The sequence below is a fragment of the Puntigrus tetrazona genome, chromosome 12, assembly GCF_018831695.1.
Source record: "Puntigrus tetrazona isolate hp1 chromosome 12, ASM1883169v1, whole genome shotgun sequence".
NCBI classification, from domain to species: Eukaryota; Metazoa; Chordata; class Actinopteri; order Cypriniformes; family Cyprinidae; genus Puntigrus; species Puntigrus tetrazona.
In genome coordinates, this window is record NC_056710.1 from 13,978,018 (window position 1) to 14,004,771 (window position 26,754).

The window sequence follows — 26,754 nt, forward strand, 5'->3', positions numbered from 1 at the left end:
TAATTTAATTAGAAAGTAGATGTAGGATAACTTGTATGTGTATGTGTAATTGCAAAAGCAAATGTGTAAATTACAGTTACTGTTCATGTTAACAATTGCAAAGGGTTTATTTCCGTTTTTTTCACACACAGATTTTATTGAATTCTTTCATAAATTGCACTGACTGCTCTAAAATATGAGATACCACTTTTCAGGAGATTACAGAATAGGATATATGCTTATTCAACATCAGTTTTATTTCCTATTTGGGCTTATCTAGGTGATATGTTTTATGTTTTCCATTAACTTTTATCCAAACTATTGTTAAATGCTAGTGTTTCCTGTCATAATTGCAATGTTCTGATTTCCAAAAACAGTATAATAGCTACTGATGTTTACAATCTGTACAATTCTGTATTTAACATTTCAGGCTACGTAAAGTTTAGCCCTGTCTGTTTTGCATATTTGAAAATGATTAACAGTTGAAAACATTAACATGCATTCAATTAGTTATGTTAATTAGTCGAAACAGTTACACTACTGCATTTTACATTTTGCAGCATTTCTCCTGATGTTTTTTATACATGCATAGGCTATATATATTAATAAGAAGCAACTTCCGGGCCTTTAAGCCCCGCCCATTTAGAGACAACGCACGATGTTCACGGCGGCTCTACCCTTTTATTCTGTTTCTACATCACCGATACGCATCTGCATCCCATCGCTCAAGCGCTAGGAGAACAGAGGATACAGGGATGATGATGATAAACATACCGAGAAACTGTGTCATATAGAGAGCACCTCACTCCGCTTTGCAACTTAGCCAAGGATGCCGACCACGGAGGCAGAGACAGCCTTATAACAGGGCTACAGTTTGCGGGACGCAAAAAGCAGCTTGTGTCTGCAGACAAAACAACGAGGGACTCTGTGCGGAGCTTACAGGGCATTAAGAGCACCAACTAATCCTGTGCATGGCCAAAAATATAAAAGCGAAGAGCAAAAAACGGCCTTTTGCGTGAAGAAGGAGATGTTCGGACTAAAGAAGACGCAGCGTCAGTAGGATCGCAATCGTTCGGCGTTATTTTAATTTTTAGCTGTTGGAAATGGGAGCTTTGACAAGCCGTCAGAATGCAGGAGTGGAGGAGGTCGATATACCATCCAATTCTGTTTACAGATACCCACCCAAATCCGGTGAGAAAATTATATATTTTAAATATATTTAATTTTATATTCTATTTTATTGTGATAAATTATTGTTCTTGTTCCGTTTTATTATATGTTATCATATGATATTATATTGACATAATATTTAAAGAAATAAACTGACCCAATTTATAAACAAAAGCTTGTTCAGACTCGTTTATAATTTTTAAAAACGATTATAATGCGTTTACAGTAAAAGTGGCATGTACAATTCAGTTAAATATTTTTCTTGCTTCTTGTAAATGAAATTGAGAGGGTCCTTCTGTTCATGTGAACTCCAGAGGGCCTGAGCCACCACCCACTGTTTCTTGGTCAGCAAGTCTGTCTCTGAAAGGCAGAGTAGGCCCACGGATGCTTGTCTTTATATGGGGCTCATCGTTTCAGTGGTGCTCCGTCTACAGTGCACCGAAATACAGTATAACAGAGCAAATATCTTCAATGATTATGTAATCAGCATTAAACCGATGTGAAATCTATTGTGTCTGTGTGGTTTACATGGATTTTTCTACCTTAATAGCTATATTCATTCACTGTGTTAATTTTTAGATGACAGTGTTTTCCCGCAGTTCAGAAAACGCAGCACTCATCATGTTAGTTTCAGAATGATTGTTTTACAAATCTTTGGAAATTTGAGAAGACATGCAGATAAGATGAATGTCAGTGTGTTAACCACAAGTCACCAGATACTCTAGCCTACATGTGCAGCTTGGGACTCGTGCCTGATTCCTGCTACCTCCTGCTCCAGTTTCAAGCCTGTTCATCTATCTACCCTTGTACCTTCCCATGGCGGTTGCTATCCTCTGTCTGCCCTTGAGTTTGTCTTTCTTTAATCTAATTGTTCTCCGGTCTGCTATATCTGTCTTCGTTTTCATTTTGAAACATTTTACTTGTCTCGTGCCCAAACGTCACTTTGGAAAAGCAACGGTTTCATGCAAAATTGAATAGTCAGCCTGTTGCTAAAAAATAAAATATGTATCTTTTACGTAAAAGACGTAGCCTATTTCCGCCTCATCCGATGATACGATGAATTGGTTTCGGTGTAATACGAGGTAGCCAGTTGAAATAATGAAACGCTATATTTAGCTTTTGAATTGTTCAATATCTGTAACATTCGATCTGTTTATTGTCGTGCAGGGAGTTATTTTGCTAGCCATTTCATTATGGGAGGAGAGAAGTTTGATTCAACTCATCCTGAAGGCTACCTCTTTGGTGAAAATACTGACCTCAACTTCCTAGGCAACAGACCAGTAGTGGTAAGACTGCATTTCATTTCCTGGTAACATAGATGCAACCATGAAACCACCGATCTGCTCTGCTCATTGATTTTACTTTGTGTGAGCTCATTTCCAGATATGCTCGACAATACGCCTCATTTCATTTAAATACATATTAATAGATATTTTTAAATGTGTGGTTCTCATCATTTCAAATACTCATTTGCATTTTATTATATTACATATTCAATGTAAAGATTTGTAATATCAGCATAAGTTAAGACATTTTAAAATAGATATCTTCAGTAGAAGCTTTTGTAATTCTCAGGAGGTCACATGTAATTGTATAGGCAGTACTTATACACTGATTTGATTTATTCAGATTTTTATGTGTGCAGAGTTTATGTGAATTTATGAAACCATACGTGTATTTGTGTATGTGTCGAGTCTTGTATTTATACCGTATGCATGAGCTGCTAGGTCCGTCGCTAAACAGACAGCCTAGTAATGCTGTGGATTTAAGCGATGGCTCAGCACAAGTAGTACAGAGGTCCACATTCAGTCTGAACTTCGGAGAGGGGGACAGGAAGGGGGGCAACACGCTCACCCAGTGTTCACCCACACGCAAACACACTCTTGATGCCTCTCTGGCACGTGGGCATGCCTGCGCATTGCATTTTTTCCTGGGCAAACACACACACACACACACATGAATCAGCACAACAGCTTGTTAGGAGATCACATCAGCTTCCTTTTAATGTGGCTTTGTTTCCAGATAATTTTTCAGTTTTGTAAGAGTTAACACGTGGGTATCAGATACGCGAGCTGATAAAACAGAACAAAGTGCTTCTCAAATATTATAATCAATAACTTTACCCTCAATTTTGACTCTTGCTATTTGTAGTTCCCGTACAACGCTCCCCCTCCACACGAGCCAGTCAAGACCCTCCGCAGTCTCATCAACATCCGTAAAGACACTCTGCGACTTGTCCGGTGAGATTTGGATGAGTTCCTGTTTTGACATATTTGATAAAACAGCACATTTGAATGAGACATGTTTTAAAATAGTTAGCGGTTAAATTTAGTTGAACTTGTATGCTGTGTCTTATTTTATAGAGGATCTGATTAGATGAAAACCTGTGTTGTGCAATAAGTTTTTTTGCAGTAGCATTTAGATAACGTCAAAGCTAAAAGACATGGGCCACAAAATTATTTAAAAAATATCTGTCTCTTCAGATAGATAGACAATTATGTATAACTGTCTGTCTTAGATATCTCTTATACATATCTGTATCTCTCTCTCTCTCTCTCTCTCTCTCTCTCTCTCTCTATATATATATATATATATATATATATATATATATATATAGATAGATAGATAGATAGAGATATGTATAGATATTAGTTAGACTTTTTGATGATGCATTTATTAAATAGATTATTTATCTTTTTGTGTATTGACTTTTTTTTTTTTTGCTGAAGTCTTAGTTAAGTTTGTAATTTTGTCTGCAGATGTAGTGAAGACATGAAGCTTCCTGGACAGGAAGCTGGGAAAAGCCACAGCTGCTATAATATTGAGTTTACCTTTGATGCCGACACACAAGTTGCCATCACTATATACTACCAAGCCATTGAAGAGTTTCACAATGGTGTGCCAATGTAAGATGAGCATTAGACACACTTTGTATTTCTTTTTCTTTATTTATTAATAACGCACTTCAAACTCAGCCTTTCCTAGCTGATCAGAGAGCAGCAAGTTGGGAAATGACATCAAAGCGTAGGTTACATTGCTCTGTTCATTGTGTGTTGTTGACAGATACTTGCCGCAGGACAGCTCTCTGCAGTCAGAGACGGTGCATTTTAAACGAGGCGTCTGCCAACAGTTCTGTCTGCCCTCTCATTATGTCAACTTATCAGAGTGGGCAGATGAGGAGGTAACACATCTGCTAGCTGTGACCTTTCGTGCTTTTGCCATTTTTAGAGAGAGGTTACAATAGGTCAGACCGAATTAATCTGTTAATGAAATTATTGAGCAATTCATAATGCACGTCCTTTTGGCAAACCTGGTGATGTGGTTGTTATTTGTTACACAGCTTTTGTTTGACATGGATAAAGACATCTACCCCATGGTTGTACAAGCAGTAGTGGATGAGGGAGACGGTGAGTTTTATGTAATCGGATATGTCATAATGTATAAGCAGAAAAATATATCTGGAAATAAGTATAAATATATTTGTCCATGTTTTTGTTGTGCAGAACACTTGGGACACTCCCATGTTCTTCTAGCAACTTTTGAAAAGGTATACTTTTTCGTTTAAAAAAAATAAATGTTTCGTATTTTAATGTTCAAAAGTTTAGGGGTTTTGAAAGCAGTTGTGCTTCTTAATTTTTTTGTGCAAACCATGATAATATTTTTTCTGGATTCTTTGATGAGAAATTTCTATATAACAATGTGAAAGCATTTACTGTCACTTTTACCAGTTTAATATGTCCTTGACAAATAAAACAGATTATACTGAACCTAAATTTTTAAACAGTATTGCATATTTATTAAAGAATATATATATATATTATAATTTTTTCCATTGATACAGTGTTCCACATTTGCAAATTAGCATATAAATAAGGACTAGATTAAATGTTAAAAAGCGAGGTTGTACTATTTCTACCTGATCTAACACTAAAATTATTAATGGTGGAGTAAACTAATGTAATCAGATTGAATCAGTCATATTAAATAATACTGGCATAATTAATACCAGTTTAGCTTATCTAACAAAATTAAATGTACTGTTATGGTTAGTGTTTATATAATGTTACCGTCTTTTTCTCCAAGCATATGGATGGAAGTTACTGTGTAAAACCTCTGAAACAGAAACAAGTGGTAAGGGCCCTCTTACTATTGTAATCTTATAGTTTAAAAGAAGGTCAGTTTGTATTAAATGTTTTTTGCAATTCAAATAAAATTTTCAATAAACCTCTTAATCTGATTCTATCTTAGGTGGATGGTGTTAGTTACCTTCTGCAGGAGATTTACGGTATAGAGAACAAATACAACAGTCAAGAATCAAAGGTAATTTAACATCACACTGAAGATTCAAAGACATTAGAATGATTTAAATGACCAAAATGATTAGTAAATTGTTTAATAAACGTCACTCTTATAGATTCATGCTTAATTCTTTATTCTACAATATAGTTGTCACTACTCTATATCAATTTAGAAGGACAACATCTGTTACTTCTAAGCCTTCATTCATTAATTAGTACAAATATAGGAAAAATGACAGACTCGTATTTACAGGTGGCAGAAGATGAGATTAGTGACAACAGCGCTGAATGTGTGGTGTGTTTGTCGGACGTGCGGGACACACTTATCCTGCCCTGCAGACACCTGTGCCTGTGCAACGCCTGCGCAGACACGCTGCGCTACCAGGCCAACTGTTGCCCCATCTGTCGACTGCGTAAGCACCAACCCCTGTACTAAACTCATTCAACAGGACTCTATTACTGAGACTGTTATATTTATGAAAATTAAATTTAATTTGGCTCAGATTATATTTGCATCTATAGTGTCTCGTTCATAATTATTGTGACAAACATTGGAAATACTGACACTAATTAATGCTGTTTTTTTATATTGTTTCAAATAAAAAACATTTCTCCTTTAATTTCGTATAGCATTTCGTGCCCTCCTTCAAATCCGAGCGATGAGGAAAAAACTGAGCCCACTCACGCCTACTGGATTCAACCCTGTCATCACCTCACAGACATCAGATTCAGAGGAGCACTCGGTAACACACTATGTTTGTTTCAAAATGTTCACACAGAGAACTGTACAGAACAAATCATTTTTTAAAGCTAAATAAATGCATTTATACAGTTGAACCAGCTTAACTGAGAACAAAAAGTCAACGTCAAAAAAGAAAATAGCTGATTAGGGGGCCAATATAAATAGTCTCCAGAGTTTCTGATTGCCTGAAACATTAACTTTAACACTTTAAATCTTGCCACATAATAGTCAGAATAGTCAGCTTTGTTGAACCTTCAGACAAAATCTAAAAAAAACTAAACATGAGATATTTAAGGAAGATATAAAGAGACATAAACTAAGCAAAAATATGCATTTTGTACAGTAAGATGGTATTCAAAAGCTCTTGTTTTATAAACAAAACTCCATAGTTTTTATTGTGGGGGAAAATCATAATGCAATGCAATATAATGATCATATACAAATAAACGTTCCACATACATAATCACATTTATGAACTTTTTTTTACGCTAAACTCAGTAAGTGTGCAATAGTTGTTTCTGCAAAGTTTTGATCATGTTGATAATTTAGAGGCCTTAGCATATTAAATATGATGCATTAGGGTTAACGGTTTATTGGTTAGTAGTCAGACAATCTGTGATACAAGTTAGGTGCACAGTTCATACAGCATCTGTATGCACCATCTATTCATTTAAAAAGTTGTGCTGTACTGTTGTTCACATACACATGTATGTTTACTACAGGCATCAGAGCACATCCCACCTGGCTATGAAGCTGTGTCCCTGTTGGAGGCTTTGAATGGGCCCCTGAACCCGTCGCCATCTGCTCCTCCACTTCAGGGCCTCACCAGGGGCCATGTTTCTGGATCTGTGCCCACATATGGCAGTGATAGCCACCACACGCCCGCGCGCTCCCTCTCTCCGCTAGAACACTCTGTCAACTCCAGCCAGAATGTGAAACACAAGAAGAGCGGCTCTAAGTGAGTGAACCCTAACTGAAGGATTGAATGGTGCCGTTGTTGTTTAACGTCTAAAGAACATTTACTGGGCGTTACTAAAACACTTTCCTGTCATTTTACAGCTTTTCTTGAAGGTTAAATTATGGGTTTAGGAAGCAGGCAGATAAATGAGTCGTTGCTAATCATGTATTCTGGGAACTCTCTAGATCCCTCTCCCAGAATTCTTCAGTGCTGCCCGAGGAGGAGGATGAGAAGTCATGCAGTGAGTCTGAAGCGCAAACGTGCAGGAGAAAACTGCACGTAGAACAGCAAGAGGTGTGAGCATTCTGTGAAATATTATTAAATAAAAAAATATCTTCATATATTTTAAAGTGTGATTTATTCCTGTGATGGCAAAGGTGAATTTTCAGCAGCCGTTACTCCAGTTTTCAGTGCCATACGGTCCTTCAGAAAGCGTTCTAATATGCTGATTTGGTTTCAAGAAAGTTTTTTATTACTATGAATCTTGATATCAGTTGCTTAATATTTCTGAGGAAGTCATAATGCACTTTTACAATTTTTTTGATGAGCAGAAAGAACAGCATTTTTGTGAAAAAAAATTATGTCTTCGCTTTCACATTTGATCAATTTAATTAATCCAAAATGTTTATTTGAAATAGTAAATTTGAAAAAAGTCATCTTCAATGTCACTTTTGCTAAATTTCATTTGTCCTTACTGAATGAAAGTATTAATTTCTTACAAAAAAGAAAACCTTGCTAACCACAAATGCTGAAAAGAGTGTATGCATTTCAACTAAATATATGAACCATGCGATATGAAAGACTACAGAATTCTCACAGAAATTTAGAAATAATATTTCCTTTCATGTATTTATTATGTGATGTCTACTAGTGATGATGATAGATGATGAACATCGGTCTGATTATTATTGTTGTACTGTGTATTTTACTGCAGTCTGGAGTGACTCCTGAAAGCGACAACATCACCCTGTCATCCTCAGGGGCCATAGATCAGTCGTCCTGCAACGGGACCCCTCTGTCCTCCACAATCACCTCCCCAGAGGGTACAGCATTACAGCTAAATCTCACTGAAACACACACCAGAGCTCATTTACATTTGTTTGTCTTCCTGTTCACTTCCTGTTCTGTTCAGATCCAGTAAGCAGCAGCCTGGCCCAGTCTGTGATGTCAATGGCGTCCTCTCATAGCCAGCACTCTCAGATTAGCACCGACACTCTCTCTTCAATGTCCGGATCCTACATGGCTGGTGCAGAGGGAGAGGAGGCCTCCGAGACCCCAGCAGAGAGCCGAGCGCCTTCCCAACATGAGGGTGAGGTAAGACAGTTAGAAGGCCTAAAAACAGGACATTTTGTTATTTTCTTTATTTTCTTTATATTCAGATTATTCAGTTCATGCTGATATTATAGTTTTGGCCACCTAATAATCAAACTGTGTTGGTTATTATTTTTTTAATTTTACAGAAATAAAACTTTTAAAGAAATAAAATTGCATTTATGTTTTTAGAGTAAGTGTTGCACACAAGTGTGTTGCAATTAGAAAAGAAATTGCAACACACTCAAGCAAGTGTTGCAATTAGAAAAATAATACAATAAAGACATAACAGTTATAACTGAACTATTACTCATGCATGTTCTCTAGTAAAAAAGTAATATCTTTAAAATTTAGTTATTTCGTACTTTAAAATCTTTTAACATATTTATTGACATATCACTTGAGACTAACTGAGAAATGTTTTTTTAATAATTTTTTTTATTTTGAGTACTACTTGTACTCAGTGCACATTTCTTAATATTAAACCAACAATGTTTTTTAATGTCACTATTAATTAATGAGGATTGTATAATCTTTGGATAATCTCAATCTTTAAAAGATAGCCTAAAGTATAATTGCAATAGTTTGAATTTACTTATTATATCATTATTTTGACTTCATTAAATCCAAATGCACAATTAGTAAAGAATTAGTTGTTCCAATTTAGCAGACAGTAAGTTAGTATACTAAAAGTACAATTTATAAATATGTAAATGTATTTGTAGTATACTTTAAATAAATGTATTTCAAATACATTTTAGTATATTCACTTGTCACTTGGGTATTATGATTATTTTATGTTTAATACATTTTATACAAAATTTGCTACTTAAATACATTTGTGTTGTCTGTTTTAATTGGCTAAGAAAATAATAATATTAAATACTATTTATTAAATGATAAAAAAAAGGAAAAGTCATCAGGAAGTCATGGAAATTCATGCTATATGCCATAACTATCGCCACAAATATTTTTTAGTTTAGGCCAAAAACTATTCCTGCCAATCATATATTGTGTCTCACAGAGACTATATTTACATGTATCCGCAGGAAATTCCCAACGAGCCAAAAGGGCATAACTTTGTGGCCGCCATTCTTGAAGAACAGGATTCGGAGGTTAAAACAAACAGCCAAGCATCTTAAACCAGCAGTACATTTTTTTATTTATTATTTACTCAAATTTGTGTTTTCCTTCTCAGGGAAATGATGTGACTGAGGAAGATTGCGCATCTCCCACCAAAGAACATGGTAATTGCAACCTCAGCTATTGGCTGTACCTATCACAACACTGTAGACTAGATTAAGGAGAAATAAACTGCAATGTAGGTGGTACTTCATCTACAAGAGCTTCTAAATCTACCTACGCAGCTGCTTGATGAATAACTTGTGTTTGCAGGTGGGCCAAAGTTCGCTCACTACAAATATAAATATCACATGACTCATTTGAGGAGAATATAACAGTTTGATTTTCATGTTTTATTTAATCAGCCCACATACAAGCACATTTGACATCCGAGTATCCAGCTTTCTACCTATTATTATTTTAGCATTTATTATAACAAGTGTGCATCTCTATCAATGCTATATATTCTTTCGGCCAACTAATTGAGGGCAACTAATTAATTTCTTTGTATTGTAACTAACTGCCATTTTGCATAGACATTATTCATCTGTTTCTTATTTAATGTGCTGTATGCTTACTAATGTGAGGAAATGATTGTCCGAGTGTTTTGTGTTCTCATGCACGCGCCGATCGCATCTGCTCGCTATCACATGAGTATGTGTGCATCCATCAACCGCAGTCATCTCTAAATGGCTGCCGAGTAGCACCCTGCGCCCATCGCACTGACCCCTCACCGCTGTGCTCCACTCGGCTGCTCTGCCCTGCCTCGGCTGCTCTTGTTTGACCTCTGACCTCGCTTGCAGGTGGGCGCAGGAGGAGCGAGGTGCCTTGTCCAGAGTTTGACAATAACAATCAGGGGCAGTCTGACACCCACTGTATGACAGGCCTGGACAATGAGCAGCCTCCTGACGGCCGATTCGCTGGTGAGTGGCAACCTCTCGAACATGGACTTTCTGATTGGAAGGGATTGGGTGAGGCGGTTTCAAGGTGTCCCATTTAAAACAGCAACTGGCTCTAAAACACTATTGGCTTTGTTTGCTCATGCACGTCCTTACTTTGACCCTGCTGTAATTTTGTTTAGTGATAATTGGTACAATGGCCATGCCCTTTAACCCCTCTCTTTTGTGTGTGTTTATGTGTATGTGTGAGTTTATATATATCGTGTATGACTTGTTTCTATCTCTCTGGGTCATACTAATAGCTAAGTTCATGTTCAGTGTCTGCCAGCTCAAAGTAGCTTTGCGTCTCCCTTCATTTCTACGTTCATCCCTTCATTTTTCAGCTCAACCTTCCTCTTTTGCCAGCATATTCTGTTAATCTCCAACTCTTGGTTACTGTCATCCAGAGAAAGCATTCTCTCTGGAAGGACACAAATGAAGCTTTTCACATGATAGACTGTAAAATGCGATTCATCATCATTGTCATATTTTTATTCATCGTGATTACTACACAGTCAAAAATATCCAATTGGCTCAAAAAGTATTTGGGCACATAAGCTACTCTTAAATGCATAACATTTTGTGCATAAGGACCTAGTATTATAAAATTATGAATGTGTGAAATGTGAAATTTGTGATTTAAGTCTAAGTTTAATCCTCAATTTAGCATAGAGTTTTTGCTCTGAGATGGGAGTGAAAATTTTTGCGGGTGATTTTCTGACAAGGTGCACATTAAAGAACACAGAAGCAACATCTCATTTATACAATGATCAGTGCAATTTATAAGAAGGAGTGCTAATCACTGCCTGCTTTAACACACGCTTTTATGGGGGCATTAAAAAATGCAGAAAATACGAGTGAATTGACAAGCGAAAATCTTAGCAAATTGGGTTGCATGATTCATTTAAATACTTTCCTCCCTTAAATTTACAGATCAAAAGGGAAACTCATTACAAATGCATATTCAATAATGTGCATCACAGAAATGTGTGCGTGCTAATTTAGTAAATCATGTCTTTAATAAATCATGCCAGTTGTTTTTAATGCAAAATGAGGGTTTGTGCTGGTGCACGCTGATAGTAAATATGCCCCTTAAACTTTAAACATTTCAAGTAATTCATAATGTAATATATATTTAATTTTCATTTTACATTTGATTATTTGACTATTTGTCACTAAATGTTTTTGGCTCCTTGAAAGTAAGGAAAGTAAGTCAGAATTTTTATGAAATGTTTTGCTACTTAGGTGCCCATATACAGTTTGTGGTCACTGAAAGTAATGTGCCTATTCAAGTCTTGCTTTTAGAGAAAAATTTAAATCACAAATTTGAATTGGCACTTCAAATTAGAAAATTCTGGTCATTAAAGATAGAAATTTCCGGTGAAAGTGTTTTTTTTTTTTCTTCAAATGGACCCTATCATCTTCTCTCATATCTCTAAGCACTAAGCTTCTCCTTCTTCTCTCAATCCGACATTTTCTGTGGATGGCTGGTTGATTCTCCTGATGTGCTGTAAATGTGCTGTGTTCTCTCTCTTTTCTGTCTCTGTTTTTCCTTCCATCATTTCCCATCTCTCTTTTTCTCTATCTTCCTGGATGTCTGTGGAATGGACAGATGAGGACTCGTGTCCTGTTCAAATTGAGGAATAGGTACGGAGCAAGTTAAAAGGCAATGCACAGAGGTCATGGATTCAAGTTTCAGCCTTTTTGCCATTCACTGTTATCATAAGTGGGATTCTTTATGGATTCGCCTTTTGACCTCTAAGGGTTAAAAGTGCCTTTTCATCATTTGCTTAGCATGCATGGTAAATATTCAATGCAGGACATTTCAGTTCGAGGAAATCTTGGAGAGCAATGGGAAAAGTGTCTCGGTTTGCATGACGGACATTTCAGCCCAAACGTTTGAAGCAAAAACATTCTGTTCCTGAACAATGTTACTTAAACATTGATCTCCAAGAGATGCTCCAATTTGGGGATAAGGTCTAGTGAGGTGTTTTTTAGTTTCTTCTTAAGTTTTTCCAAATCACGTTTCAACAATCCCATCATTACTTTACCCTAGTTTCATCCCTTTTCATTTCTCTTCTTTATTTTATTTGCATCTTCTCACATGAATTCTTCTGTACTGTTAGGTCTGTTATACCTTGACGTCTATCGTCATGGACGGGATCCTTTGACTCACCATGCGTCCACCAGCAACATCAACCTGGAGGAGCAAGGGGTCACCAATGAGGCTGCAAATCCCAAGAGCAAATCTCATCGTGGACCCCTAGCTGTGTGAATGCCTCAATCTGCCCAGTCACAGACCTCCTCCAATCCTGAGAGGAATATCTGCCTCTCTCTTCATGCCACCTCCACCCAAACTCGTGCCCACACCAATTACTCATGGATCAAATCCTAAATGCAAACCAGGGAGAACTGACTGTGTGGTTTCTCTTCTCCATTGTGATAGATGTCATGTTTTTAGCGCTCTTTTGGTGTTGACACTCGTGTAAAGCACCACGTTTACACCAACGCTCCACCCCCTCATGCGTACAAATGAAGAGATGACTCAAGCAAGCTCTCCTGATGAAAAGCTGGAAATCGAGGACATGATGAAGGCTCCAACCTCTGATATAAGCAGCATTTCATGTCAGATTTCATGTCAAGGCTGTGCAACTATACTTTATAAAGCTAATAGTCAAATCCAAAGGAATCAGCATCCCTTTGGATTGTCCGTTTGAATACTTGTACTGTTTGCCCACAATACCCAAGCTACATGTTTCAAACGAATTTTCTCGATAATCAGTCCTTCACGAAATATTAACTTCAGAGCAATAACACATATTTGCTCACGTTTCTGCCCTTGTCGGTTTGCTGCAGCTCACTTTGAGCTCCACGTACAGCCCTGCATGTTAAAAAGACACAAAGCTACTGAGCTGCCTAAATTGCGTTACACATCTGGCCACGGAGACGCTACTGAACTGCTTACTACCAGGCATTTTCGAACATTTTGTATAGGAAATGGAAATGTTAGGGAAAACTTGCCCGTGACGTCCACATCTGTGGTCGTAACTCAGAATGCTAATGTTGACGGTATGTTAAATGTCATAAAGCTACTGTCCAGCTTTTTGTGTGTTGTTTTAAAAAGTATGTTAATTTCATGTTTGAGGTACAATCTAGCATATGCTACAGTTAGTCGATTTGTACCCAAGGCTTGAAAGCTGAAGCTGAACGTGCGTTGCTGGACAGATATGGATCGCTACGCCAGGTACTTTGGTATTCTTTTAAAAGTAATTTTTGTTACGTATTCCTTTTAAAAAGTGTTGCACTTTCCTATAAGGATCCTTAACTGAAAGTGTTTACTTAGCTCCAGCAGTCATTATACAGTGAAAATGAAGGAAAGACTTTAAAAAGTGTGCCACTGACTTGAAAAACAATCAACAACTTTCAGTTTCTCGACAGTTCTGCCAAACCGAATTTATAGTGTTTAAATTTGCACTTTGTTTTTACCAGAGGTACGCTGTTTTACTTAATGAGAAATCTTCTGCTGATCTGTGGGTTCTCTTTCCAGTCCCTAAAGAAGGGATAGTTCACTCAAAAATTCCCAAAATGACTTTGAGCCCTGTAGACTTTGATTGTGTTCCACAAAAGAAATAAGAGACGAGATTAAGGTGAGTAAACGAAAGTAATTGAATGTTTTTAGGTGAACTATGTACTATTATTCCCACAATTTCTTCACCTGAGCCATTTATTTTTAATTTACATTTTTTATTATTATTCATTAGCACTTGTCTGGACTATCTGAATGAAAAAAAGGATTCACAGTACAATCAAATAGTCTCTTCTAACTCTCTTAATATGTCCGTTGTACTTTGAGAACCAACAAAGCTTTTCCTTTGTGTGGAAAATGTTATTAATTTGTTATTTTTTTATGTTAGCTTAGCTCTTGTTATTGTTGTAATAGTTTGTTCACTGTGTTGTTTACTGTAGTATATGAATGGTGTGACATTTCTCCAAATGGGATTGTATAATTTACACATGCACTAGTAGATTTTCCCTTGACAGCAGATAATGCGGTGCATGTGGTAAGCGCATGGTAGTTGCAGTCAGAAAATAGAAATCCTCCACCTTTACATTTGCACTATATGTCTAGCCCTTCCGCACCGAGCTTGCACACCGTGCAAGCAACAGGTATTGAGTCACAAAACAAGCAATACAGCAGCATAATAGCACGTTGTTGTCTGCAGGCAATACAGATAAACTTAGCCATGCATTGAATGTTTTACAGCAGAATGTCACATTTACACGCAGAGAGAAACATCTGTGGAGTAACATGCACAGAGCATGGATAAATTCAAGGGGATTTCTCTAGTTTTGTTATCTGTATTGCTTTTGTTCTGTCCTCTTCTCTTTGTGCACCAGGAGGAGTGACTCTAAACTAAACCTACATGAGGAATGGGTTGCATTAATTCACTTTTGTAGAATGAAGATTACAAAATGTCAAAAACACAATAAACCTTTTCTTAAAAACAAGATTTGTTTGGAGCATTTTACTCTCTTTTTAACTGGATTTTTATTCTCACTTTTTCAAATTTACAGGTCAAGTGTAGTTGGCAGATATTTACTGTAAAAATGATTGAAATAGACATCGTAGAGCCTGTATATTTCATCAACTGATAATGCTGTAATGGTCAGCTTTATGAAATACTCAAATCTACTTAGTATCGTATTGATAATCAACATAATTGTACAGGTGGTACAAGAGAAGGCCATTTATGACATAAAATTAGTCAAAATTGGTATTTTCATGACTAAGAATGTGACTACAGTAAAGAACGTGTACATTAAAAATAAATGCAATATATAAACCAAATTAATTGAAAATATAAACATACAGGGGATGTTATATATATATATATAAAAGAGAGAGAGACAGAGAAAGAGATGACGTGTCTATCATCCATTTAGTGCAAAAAAAAGATTGTCTCTACCAGCACAAAGCAATAACATCAGATTATCACATTTTTGAAGAGCAATGGCCATCATTATCCTACCAAAATGTTTTATGGTGCACAGGGGAGTGATGTTCTCCCATATTATAGCTAATTGCCCATCCATTTTCATCTTGTACTGTTACATAAGCACAGGCGGTGAGTGGGACCAGTTGCCAGTCGTCTGCTAACCAGAGGTGGTCTCACACAGAGAGTTGGATATGAGTGTTTTTTCTGTCTGTGCTATCTGTCTACTTTTTCTAGTAGGTGAGTAAAGATTCAGCTATTTCTTTAATGCACAGACAATCATCAGTTGTTCTAAAGATAACTAGCCTGTCTGCATGGTTAAATAATTTGTGGACATCTAAAACAGTATTAACATATTTCCTGGCTTGCAGATTTAGTGTTTCCTAAAAAAGCGTGCAGTAAGCAAGATGTACTGGATTATTTAAATCTTACCAGAGACAATGAAAAATTCACAACATGCCGTCCTGCACTGGACTGGACACACCCCACCATAGTGTATTTTGATATTTATTTCTACGGCATCCTTTCTATGGTATGACTGCAAACAGCTGAGAAATGTTTAAGTGAACCATTAATCTGCGTCTTTATGTTAATATATATATTTATTTTTGCAGATTGAAAAATCTCAAATCTTTGTACCTCTTTTTTGGATGTCCGTGGTAAGTGTTAAACAGGATATCTTCAAATCTTCTTTAGAGTTTTAGTTATTTGTGAATTATGCTGCATAATTGGGAAAAAAATGAAATCATTTTATTAAATAAAATATTTTATTAAGATAATTAGCCACTTATTTGTTTAATAATGAATTCATTTTTGCTCGTTTAGAGTTGGAACAATGAACGAATCTCTTGGAATCCTAAAGATTTTTGTGGCATTAAAAGTGTGATTTTGCCAAAAGAGATGCTTTGGAAACCAGACCTTTATGTTCATGAGACGTAAGTATGATATACATGTTGATTGCTTTTTGCTTAATATGCTTAATTGATCATTTAAAAATTGTATATTAACAGTACAACATTGAGAGGAATTATTTACATATGTGGGAAAATCTAAACGATTTATCTGCTTTGATTTTCTTTGACATAAATCTCATTTCACATGCCATGTAAAAAACTTAAATCATCAACATGTTTTAGTGCAGAAAAGGAAGATGGACCACTGAACCCGTATATATATGTTACTCATGATGGAAATGTGAAGATGGAGGATGACCATAAAATTGTCAGCACCTGCACAATGAATGTACACAAATTTCCTTTTGATACCCAAACGTGTCACATCACAGTGTCTTCAATTAATTACTCAGGTGAGGACACATGTAAAAAAGTAAATGTTCCTTAAAAATAAGGAGGCATGATTTTAAAAGCAATAAGAGCTATTAAGTAATGTTGGCAGATAATTGATAAATAGTCGCTATTGGTACCAGCAGTTTTTAAGCAGCACAAACTGGCATTCAGTGTCACTGAACCAAGCTTCTTTCCATCATGTGAAACAGATAAAGAAATAAAGCTGGTTCCTGCCTCCAATTCCTCAAAGGCGACACAGCTTGCTCGCGAAAGCATATTAACAAAAGGAGAATGGGAGTTCCTCAACATATCCGTCTCGCTCCAAAATGAGAGCTATGAGGACCAAACATTCGACAGGATAAAGTACACGGTACTAACTCACCCAGAAATTGATAGGAAAATGACCCTCAGGCCGTCTAAGATGTAGATGAGTTTGTTACTTTCCTGGAATAGATTTGTAGAAATTTAGCATTGCATTACTTACTCACCAGTGGATCCTCTGCGGTGAATGGGTGCCGTCGTGAGATTTTAAACAGCTGATAAAAACATTATAATTATCCACAAGAAATCCACATTCCAGTCTATCAATTAATGTCTTGTGAAGTGAAAAGCTGCATGTTTGTAATAAACCAATTCATCATTAAGGAATTTTAAGTTTTAACCACTGCTTCTGGCCAAAAGACGAGTCCATAATCCATAAAAACACTTCTTCCAGTGAAAATGTCTAATAGATGCATTGGTGAGCAAATGATGTAAAACAAAATTCTTCTGAACTATTCTGATGTAGAAATAACCTCTATATCTTGGATGGTCTGAGGATACATTTTCAGCCAATTTTCATTTTTGGATGGACTATTTCTATAAATTATATATTTCTTCCGTTCCAGAGAATTTAGCTTCAGATTTTTCTCTCTCATGTTTCCTCTTTAGATTTCAGTCAGAAGGTTGCCCCTGATGCATTTCATAAATTTTCAGCTACCTGTATTGTTTTTCCTCGTTTTGGACCTAGCTTCTTTTTTCATACCAGACAGAGGGGACAAACTGTGCTTCAAAGTGACTGTGCTACTGGGAATCTCTGTACTTCTGCTCATCCTAAATGACATTCTGCCATCCAAATCTCACAGATGTCCTCTGATAGGTACGTTTCTTAATATAGAGACGTCTTTTCATATATCAGAGAAAATGTTTAGATTGTCCTATAAACTCCCTCTTCTGTTCTGTGCAGCTGTGTACGTCGTTGTCATCTTTTCGTTCATGTTGCTGAGTCTTCTGGAGACCATTTTGGTGATATACTTAATAAATATGAACTCTGAACAAGACGCTAAGGGGGTTCAGACACCTGAAGATCACATCTCTGACACAGGTATACATCTTTTATACATCACAATGGTGAAGTTCTGACTTTGTAGTCATGAGACTGTGTGTTTCTTTCAGACAACCGGAAAAGACACGTTAATGGAGTTGAACCTCAAATGAATGACACGCAGCTATTGCAGCTGATCCTAGAAGAGCTTCAGAATATCAGACAGAGTCTTGTTACCGATACTTTAAAAGCCAAAACTGCTCAGATTTACTGGTTTGGAACGGTTAAACGTATTAACAGGGTTTTCTTTGTGGTTTATCTCATCTCAGTTTCCCTCTTTCTTGTTTTTATCTTTCGAGAGTGGAAAGTTGAGTAATTTCAAGCCTTAATACTGTGACAAATGCTCAGATTAGGGACCAATATTACATATATTGCATTACATAACAATATTATGTACATTTCTTCTTGTTGAATGCATTGTTGAATGAGCAGCACCGTATTTCATTTGATTTTCTGGTAGTTATCTACAGAGATCCTCTCCTGTATGGGCTCAGCCCAACCAAATTAACCACTTTTTTTAAAATTCATAATTTAATGTGACGAGTAGCCTACATCATTGATTGATTTAAATTAAAATGAGGTAAAAAGAATCACAAGTGTTGAAACCAGAATATGGGCCTTTTTTGCTATTCAGCAAACAAAAGCAAAATGTTTATTTTATCCGAAAAGTCTGCTAGGCTATCCACGGAAGTGCAATTGCTCTTTATTCATTGTAGACTGCTATGCTACTATGGGTGAAAAGACGACTTTTACACAGTAGCGTACATATTAGCATCACTGCCAATGATCAACATTTTAAAACTGTAAAGAACTGTATGCTCTCTTTGTATATCTTTGTAATACTACTTAATATTTTGTGTAATAAAGCATGCTTCACAAACTCAATGAGCAGTGGTGTGACAAGTCCTGACAAATCTAATCTATTCTCTCTGAAAGAACTAGCAGGAAACCATGTTTAACATCATACAGGCATGATAATGGGGGATTTCTAAAGAGGTAACACCCTCCATCTGCGCCCCGTTCTTCTCTCTGCTCCTTTTACTATTCGATTAGGTTTCACCTGAGGGAAATGTGCCGCGCTTTACAAATATTTCTTATAATTAATATCCATAAGTAGCAATGACCTCCAGACGCTAGGCGGAGACGCTAGCCGTCCAGACACGAGACACGCTGTCAGCTGCGAGCAATGACGTGGATTTTCTTCCATTGCGGTGCGAAATCAGGAAAGTCACCGCATTCAACTACTCCTCTGCAGTGGGTCTGGGCTATTTTTACCATCCGTAACAAGGTAGTAACTTTCATTCATTGGAGTTAGACGTAATGTCAGGAAACGCTTTTGTTTGAAATTAATTTGAATGGTTAAAAAACCTTTCACTCTGTCTAAACTATCCACGTTAGCAAAACTTGCTTTCATTTTAATGCGTCGTTGGCTTTGATTTCTGATCATGGGTGTCTCTGTTCAGTGTCTTTAGAGGAGCAACACGTCAACATGACTAAAGGCAAAGCTGAAAACGTTAAAGGCAAAGCTGAAAACGTTAAAGGCAAAGTTGAAAACATTAAAGACAAAATCGATGGCAATGAGCTTGATTTGAGTCTGAGTAATCTTACAGAAGTGCCCGTTAAGGAGCTGGTAAGTGTGGGTGCAGATTATTCACTTAACGATTATCACGAGTGTACTTGGTTTTGTTTACTTTTTTAAAATTGTATTAATTCAGCCTAATCTAAGGCGAAGTGTGAGAAACGTTAAAAAAAAAAAATATATATATATATTTCTGTGCAGGCTGCATTTCCAAAGGCAACGGTTTTGGATCTGTCCTGTAATAATCTAACAACTCTGGCTGTAAGTAACAACTGTAAATACTATAAATATATATATATATATATATATATATATATATATATATATATATATATATATTAAACAGTCGTATTTGCTCTAAGTTGTAGTATATTTAAAGTTTTAATACTGTTTTTGTTAATTCGCCAGCCGGAATTCTGCAGCTTGATTCACATTATAAAAATTGACCTGAGCAAGAACCAGATCGTCTGCTTACCAGAAGAAATCGGGCGACTTGCTAACCTCCAACACCTAGATTTATACAACAACAAACTGAAAATGCTTCCCCATGGCTTCTCACAACTCAAGGTAAGATTATGGATCTCTCTTTAATATTAGAAAGTTCTATTTTCATTTCGGAGGCAGTTGTGGCCCAGTTAGAGAGCACTCTTTTTCCATATTTAGTACCGTGACTGAGGTGAACAAGTCCAGTCAAGTCCACTAGCAGTTAGTAATAGACTGCATTTGTTTGTTGCAGAGCCTTAAATGGCTAGATCTGAAGGATAACCCCTTGGAGCCAACGCTGGCCAAGGCTGCAGGCGATTGTTTGGATGAGAAGCAGTGCAAACAGTGCGCATCCAGGGTGAGTATAAATGCATACAGTGTAAATGATCTTATTTACCACATAGTGAAACGAGCACAAATTTACTTTTTTTTTGTCTGTGCCCAGGTTCTCCAGCACATGAAGGTAGTGCAGGAAGAAGCAGAAAAGGAACGAGAGCGTCGATTGTTGAAAGAGAGAGGTGGGGAGACCCAAACATCTACAACTTTACCACATATTAATATTCTTTTTACATTAGAAATTAAATTACAAGTTGAGCATAACATTAAGTTTAGAATTTTAGACTTGAAATCTTTTTCTTTTTTTTTATATGTGGCCTAGACAATATAGTATTGAAATATTCACCTCACATTCTACATTATAACAGCATTGAGATTTTGATCATTTCTTTATTTTACGTATTCAATTATTAATTGATATTTACATTTTTTTAATCCCTTGCAGAACTAGAAAAGAAAAAGGAAGCTAAGCAGAGGGAAAAAGAGGCCAAGGAAAAAGAAGCACAAAAAAAGAAAAAAGCAGAAGAGAAAGAAAGGAAAAGAAAGGAGTATCAAGCTCAGATGGCTGCTCTTGCTGCACAAGAACAGCAGAAAAAGAAGAAAGAAGAGAAGAAAAAGAGAGCTGCTCAAAATCAAGGTACAATTTTATCTTACATGAACTGAGACACAATTATTTTATTACACTGCATACTTTCTACTTTGCTTTTTCTATAAAAAATCTACACTACCGTTCAGGTGGTTGAATTTCAAGATGTATTTGTAAAATGTAATATTGTGAAATATTATTAAACTGTTTTTTTTTTAATACATTTTAAAAATTAATTTACTCCCTTTGGTAAAGCTAAATTTAGGCAATACTCCGGTCTTCATTGTCACCTGAACCCGCAGAGGTCATTTTAATACGATGGTTTGGTGCTCAGGAAACAAAATCTACGATGAAAAGAAGTTTAAAAACAGAACAGCACTTATTTAAAATAGTTTTTTTGGTAACATTGTACATGTCTTTACTGTCGTTTTCAATCAGTTTAATACATCCTTACAGAATCGAAGTAACTGATTTCTTTAAGAAATCATACTGCCCCTAAACGTACGTGAGCTGTGGTGTTTGTCAGGTGGATGTGTTGTCAATGTTTTGAGTGTAATTTCTACACTTCCTTCACTATAGGTAAAAAGGCAGCATCAGAGTCTGTGCCCAAAGCCAAGCGGTCCGTCTGCGCCCCGTTCTTCTCTCTGCTCCTAAAACTCCTGCTCCTGTTCATCGTGGGAGTAGCAAGCGTGATCGCGGTCTGTCAGTTGACTGAACTGAGGAAGGAGGCGTTGTGCGTTCCACTCAACGTGCACTTTGAGGAGACGGTGAGGTGGGCTCAGGGTCTGGAGGTTGTGCAGCAGGTCATTCAGAAAATGTCTGATCTCAGAACATAAGACTGCGTCTGATAATGATCCATCCTGCTGCGGATCTGAGCCTCTCAGGTGACGCATTGGGACCAAGTCACAGACCTGTCTGCAGAAATTCCTATGGAATTGTTTTTTCCCTTTGCTGCATCTTTTTTTAAAAAATAATAATCCATGCGAGAACTATGGACCAGTCTGTGAATGAAAATCTTGCTTGTATGTCTTTAAACTTGCCAAATCGAGAAGGAAAAATGGACTTCAAGAAGCAGTTGATGAATAATAACATTTGTGACCTTTGGAGTCTTATGTAACGCTGTTTCACAACATCTTATAATAAAAGATTTGATCGATTTTGATTATCTTATGTTTGCTGTCCCTAATTGGTAGCAAAACTGAATCTTAAAATACCTATTTTTAATTTTTTTCCAATGAAACCTGTTTATAAGTTTTTGCAATAACTGCTCTCTATACCTTTTTAGGCAAGTTTTTACTTAAAAGAATAAAGCACTTTTCCTCACTTTAGCTTACCAGGACATAAAAAAAAAAAAATCTTGATCATAAGACAAGTGTGTGTGTGTGTGTATATATATATATATATATATATATATATATATATATATATATATATATATATATATATATATATATATATATTTTTATATATATATATATATATTTTTTTTATTGTTAGCATCAATGGACAACAAACTTTTCAAGACTGTATTTTTATTGTTACTGTTGCAAGGACGATAAATGCCATAAATTTACTACAACACATAACTGACGTGAAAGACAAACTGATTAATACCTTGTGTATAGTCACGAAGATTTACAATATTACAAGCAACGAAAAATATAACAAATATAATTTATATGTTTTCTTTACATAAATTATTGCAACATGCAGTATGCAGATTAAAAGGTCTAAATTTGAGTTTTTATAGTACAGTTTCTTGATTTCCATGCTTTAAGAAGTTAAAATCACAATACAGTAAAATAATATTTCTAACAATACAGTATTGAATGTATGGCTGAATCATCACATTTCTGAATAAGAAACATTCAGAAATATTTAGTCACATAGGAAACGTGACAAATGCTACTAGAGTTATCTCAGCTTTCTGTGACACTATGAGTGATTAATATTTCATATTGAGATGCACTGCGAGGCTTTACTCTTTTCATAAAATCTTCTACAAAGCATTATCACAGAGATAACGGTGTGAACGGTGCCTGCCTGCTGTCCCGTGCCTTCCCGTACTCCCTCTGCAGCATGAAGTCCACGTTTCCAAAAACGTGCTTCTGTAAAGCCTCGTTCACGGTGACCCCAAGAGTGACCTCTTGAAAGACCTCACTGATGGAGAGCTGCAGAGACACAGCAAACAAAATTATATATTTCCGAATTAAAAAATATCAATTATAATCGCAAAAATGTTAGAAACTTATCTAAGGTGCAAACCTAAGGTTAAGCAACTAAAACGAGTTCAGTAGTGGTTGAAAGTTCGGAAATACAATTTTGTGGTGTTTTTGATAGAATTGTTTTATGCTCGTATGTCTAAATGTTTTGACCAAATTCAATGAAATTGCATTTTAAAATGTTATTTATTCCTAATGGCAAAATGTAATTTACGGCAGATGTTAATTCAGTCTTCAGTGTCACATAATACTTCAGAAATCATTTATAATATTTCGTGGTTTACAATGATAATAACACTGATGACGATAATGTTTCTTAAGCATCAAATCATCTTATTAGGATGATAAGGATTTCCGAAAGCTTGTGTGACCGGAGTTAAGGCTGCTGTACTATCACAGGAATAAATTACATTTTTTAGATACTAATAATATTATGTAATAACTTATTTCTGAAAAAGTATTAACATATTTACTTGGGAATTAAAACAATTTCTGAATGAATTGATGTGATCCATTCTCACCTCTCGGAAGTGGAATTTCTTGAACATGGCAATGCTGATTTTGTTATCCAAACCAATCTTGACTTCAAACTTTTGAATTCCAAGTTTATGGACACCTGTTGAGGTAAATCACACACACACACACACACACACACACACACACACACACACACACACACACACACACACACACACACACACACACACACACAGTACATATAAGGATCAGTCACTACTCCTAATAGATCTTTAATCATCAGCTTCGTCCTACCGTAGTACATCATCATGCGCGTTACTTCTTTCCCGAGTCCCTTTCCTCTGTAGCAGGGCACTAAAAAAAAAACGATTTGATGTTACTTACAGGCTCGAGCCAATCTGAATGAAATGAAATGCACTACAACCTCTATAACCTGCAATCATGATCTCCAATTCAGCCAGGGAAGGATCGCTGGGGTCAGTGAGGAAAATGTTAACATCTCCCACCATGCACTCTTGCTCCGGTATGCTCGGATCTGCCCATTTCTGTTTATCCAAGATGATGAAGGTGCACTCTGAGGGAGGAAAAAGCACACGATGAATAAATACAGAAAGAGATCGGGGATAATGACTGTGTGCTTAAATCTCAACAGGACAGATGTTTATGTGAAACCCACTGTCATCATCTTCTCTCCAGCATCTTTGCATGTCATATTCCTGCTCCAGCGTCAGGGGCTCTGATGCAGTCAGCTTCTGCAGTTCAGGAGAGCACATCCATTGATGATACCTGAAAATAGAGGTTAGACGAGGTTAAAATGAACTGAGACCACAACCATCAGACCCAAGTGATATGCTTAAACTACTTATTATTACCTGGGAACATGATCTGCATTGTAAGGTACTAATACAACCTTCTCCCCCTCCAGTAACGTATCTTCATTTATCCTCATTATAAGCAGCCTGTAAAATAAAGTGTTTTAAGGCACACATCTTTGTTCTTACTAGCAGTATAGCATTTTTGTCACCAGCGTACCTCAGAATCAAACTTGAATACAAAATGGTCGCTTAAATTATGTCCATCTGTTTTATTTACGTATACAATCAACGTGTCATAACAGACCAAACAGAGAGTATCACAATAGTACGAGTTTCAATGAATTCAACTCACATAAACAGCGGCGCATGTGAACCGCGTCATCAGCGCGCGTTGAAACTAGCGCGAGTTTGTATTGTGAAGCGCGAGAGGGCGCAAGATTACAGCTTTTCGTTAAAGATTTACGCTACTTTATTCACAACTGCACCGTGTAATTGATCATAAATAATTTTTTAGTTTTAACATAATTGTAGGATTTTTTAATGCCCACCCACAACGTATAAATGAAGGTCAGTGGACGAATTATTCATGTGCACATATTCCTAATAAACACTTTTTCTTTTTAAATTCCCTGCACTCAATATCAAATTTTCAACTTCGCAATACAACAAAATGCAATTCCTAATGACAACACCGTTCAGGAAGTGACATCATTTTGGAGGGAAACAACACGAAAACAACAGCACAGGTAGGCCTTAGTAGCTAGTACATTTATATTTAGTAATTAGCAGATGAAATTCAGAAAAGCCAATTGTAAAATTTAGACAACCAAATCAAGCAACGCTTTATCTATGTATTTTTACAAACATTAAAATGAAATAGTATATAATAGTTCAAATGAAAGATTCTCTGACGTTATGATTGTTTTGCAGGCCTTGCACAGGCTATTTAATCATTCTTGATGTAACATATGAGAAGAAATTAAGTTTGTGCGCAATTCTCTTTCTATAGTACAAACAGCACTTCTGGTTTATGCAACCTGAAAAGTTCTTGCTGTATTATAGATGCCAACATCACAGCAGATTTTCATTTGCAAATCCATTACATGGGTTCAGACTCGGATTATATTGCAACGCAACATTTTGTGCGTCAATTTCAGCAATTTTTGCCTGTAAAATAAAGCATGCGGTTATGATAGAAATAGAAATATTACTAATTAAACCGTTTTGGGAAACGAGCATATACTGTGGAGTGGAAACCGGGTAAGGGCAGCTTGATAAGGCACCAGGACGAGCAGCGTTGGAGGCTAACTTCATTTTGAAAAGGGCAGTTTGTCATGTATCTGAGTGAGCAGGGCAGGTCTGTTCTTAAAGTGACCATCATATATATATTTCCCTTCACCCCTGTCTAAAGTGACACTCTTATGGAGTACTGGTGCAGTCCACCATGTTTCTGTCATCGCCCTCGTGCCAGTCATCGACGGCGTGACGGTGACGAGCCATCAGTCAGTGCTAATGAAAGAGATTCATTCAGATCACTCGCTGAGAAAGCGTCTATCTTTCCTCTTCTCTAAAATTAGTCTAATGGAGTCCCCTCGGTCTGGCTTCCTCTGCGGTAATGAATTAAGTGACAGTGAAGAGGCCATAAGTATGTTGGGTCCTACGGGAGCCGTCTATAAGATAGACTCTAAAGCGGACGAGACGATCCGTCTCTCTGTCATCACTCTGTATCTTGTTAATGTTTCTGTAGATGCAAATAAACACATAGAGAGTTAACAGGTAGACAGCGGACAAAGAGCTAAGGAAAATATGTATTTTTTCTTTAAAAAAGAAAAAAAGAGGCATGAGGTTTTATGAGATTATTTTTATAATTAATATTTCTCGTCTTAATGATCCTTCCCGACATGCCCTTTTGCACTGCAGGGAAATACACAAGAGAAATCAACTGAATATTTGAATGGAGAGTCATGATTGATGACTGTCCTCTCTTGTAATTTCAGATATCTGCTGACAGTGTGTCATTTATTGTGATGGCTTTATAAGCAATAATACACGAGCATCTGTGATACAGGCGTTCTTGTGTGTAACAGCAGGCGAA

General features: G+C 36.5%; 4 protein-coding genes across 12 annotated transcripts; 3 read left to right on the forward strand and 1 right to left on the reverse strand.

Annotated features, from left to right (window-relative positions):
* Positions 1-153: 153 nt before the first annotated feature.
* Positions 154-15,027, forward strand: rnf157 (ring finger protein 157). Of its 7 annotated transcripts, XM_043253193.1 has the most exons (20): positions 162-1,170; positions 2,317-2,435; positions 3,301-3,389; positions 3,909-4,055; positions 4,213-4,330; positions 4,490-4,556; positions 4,653-4,696; positions 5,233-5,280; positions 5,398-5,469; positions 5,701-5,860; positions 6,078-6,190; positions 6,912-7,147; positions 7,333-7,441; positions 8,082-8,190; positions 8,280-8,461; positions 9,508-9,573; positions 9,657-9,705; positions 10,384-10,503; positions 12,131-12,165; positions 12,645-12,777. In XM_043253193.1, exons 1-19 carry the CDS (start codon positions 1,083-1,085, stop codon positions 12,163-12,165), a joined length of 1,971 nt encoding a protein of 656 aa, XP_043109128.1. In that variant the 5' UTR covers positions 162-1,082; the 3' UTR covers positions 12,645-12,777. The 7 variants fall into 7 exon arrangements, 4 of the variants coding, with proteins under 4 accessions (XP_043109129.1, XP_043109130.1, XP_043109128.1 ...); XM_043253195.1 differs by lacking the exon at positions 10,384-10,503 and having other exon boundaries at positions 156-1,170; XR_006252174.1 differs by lacking the exon at positions 10,384-10,503 and having other exon boundaries at positions 163-1,170; positions 8,280-8,456; positions 12,645-12,700.
* A 623-nt stretch (positions 15,028-15,650) lies between these two features.
* LOC122355878 (5-hydroxytryptamine receptor 3C-like) lies at positions 15,651-19,046 on the forward strand. 2 transcript variants are annotated; one of them, XM_043254478.1, is made up of 9 exons: positions 15,651-15,752; positions 15,884-16,044; positions 16,127-16,171; positions 16,338-16,447; positions 16,649-16,818; positions 17,008-17,168; positions 17,729-17,936; positions 18,024-18,161; positions 18,233-19,046. In XM_043254478.1, exons 1-9 carry the CDS (start codon positions 15,707-15,709, stop codon positions 18,475-18,477), a joined length of 1,284 nt encoding a protein of 427 aa, XP_043110413.1. In that variant the 5' UTR covers positions 15,651-15,706; the 3' UTR covers positions 18,478-19,046. The 2 variants fall into 2 exon arrangements, with proteins under 2 accessions (XP_043110413.1, XP_043110414.1); XM_043254479.1 differs by lacking the exon at positions 15,884-16,044 and having other exon boundaries at positions 15,653-15,752.
* Positions 19,047-19,288: 242 nt separating this feature from the next.
* On the forward strand, positions 19,289-22,310 carry lrrc59 (leucine rich repeat containing 59). The gene is made up of 8 exons (XM_043254480.1): positions 19,289-19,449; positions 19,625-19,791; positions 19,942-20,001; positions 20,149-20,307; positions 20,477-20,581; positions 20,669-20,741; positions 21,005-21,196; positions 21,725-22,310. The coding sequence occupies exons 2-8, from the start codon at positions 19,651-19,653 to the stop codon at positions 21,979-21,981; spliced, it is 987 nt and encodes a 328-aa protein (XP_043110415.1). The 5' UTR covers positions 19,289-19,449; positions 19,625-19,650; the 3' UTR covers positions 21,982-22,310.
* A 350-nt stretch (positions 22,311-22,660) lies between these two features.
* Positions 22,661-25,076, reverse strand: nat9 (N-acetyltransferase 9 (GCN5-related, putative)). Of its 2 annotated transcripts, none has more exons than XM_043253172.1 (7): positions 25,012-25,076; positions 24,717-24,803; positions 24,521-24,630; positions 24,278-24,418; positions 24,139-24,198; positions 23,889-23,983; positions 22,661-23,316 (listed from the first exon to the last, which is right to left on the reverse strand). In XM_043253172.1, coding segments are annotated over exons 1-7 (654 nt in total). In that variant the 5' UTR covers positions 25,014-25,076; the 3' UTR covers positions 22,661-23,157. The 2 variants fall into 2 exon arrangements, with proteins under 2 accessions (XP_043109107.1, XP_043109108.1); XM_043253173.1 differs by having other exon boundaries at positions 24,877-25,017.
* Positions 25,077-26,754: the final 1,678 nt, after the last annotated feature.

Excerpts from the sequence above, each read along its gene's own strand:
- lrrc59 (XM_043254480.1), top strand. The coding sequence starts at position 19,651 with ATGACTAAAGGCAAAGCTGAAAACGTTAAAGGCAAAGCTGAAAACGTT. Across the intron at positions 19,792-19,941 it reads AAGTGCCCGTTAAGGAGCTG|GCTGCATTTCCAAAGGCAAC; the intron begins GTAAGTGTGGGT and ends ATTTCTGTGCAG. Across the intron at positions 21,197-21,724 it reads GAGAGCTGCTCAAAATCAAG|GTAAAAAGGCAGCATCAGAG; the intron begins GTACAATTTTAT and ends CCTTCACTATAG.
- nat9 (XM_043253172.1), bottom strand. Across the intron at positions 24,419-24,520 it reads CTGGAGAGAAGATGATGACA|AGTGCACCTTCATCATCTTG; the intron begins GTGGGTTTCACA and ends TTCCTCCCTCAG. Across the intron at positions 23,984-24,138 it reads GCGCATGATGATGTACTACG|GTGTCCATAAACTTGGAATT; the intron begins GTAGGACGAAGC and ends TTACCTCAACAG.
- LOC122355878 (XM_043254478.1), top strand. The coding sequence starts at position 15,707 with ATGAGTGTTTTTTCTGTCTGTGCTATCTGTCTACTTTTTCTAGTAG. Across the intron at positions 16,172-16,337 it reads CTCTTTTTTGGATGTCCGTG|AGTTGGAACAATGAACGAAT; the intron begins GTAAGTGTTAAA and ends TTGCTCGTTTAG. Across the intron at positions 16,819-17,007 it reads GTCTTCAATTAATTACTCAG|ATAAAGAAATAAAGCTGGTT; the intron begins GTGAGGACACAT and ends CATGTGAAACAG.
- rnf157 (XM_043253192.1), top strand. The coding sequence starts at position 1,083 with ATGGGAGCTTTGACAAGCCGTCAGAATGCAGGAGTGGAGGAGGTCGAT. Across the intron at positions 1,171-2,316 it reads CAGATACCCACCCAAATCCG|GGAGTTATTTTGCTAGCCAT; the intron begins GTGAGAAAATTA and ends ATTGTCGTGCAG. Across the intron at positions 6,191-6,911 it reads CAGATTCAGAGGAGCACTCG|GCATCAGAGCACATCCCACC; the intron begins GTAACACACTAT and ends TGTTTACTACAG.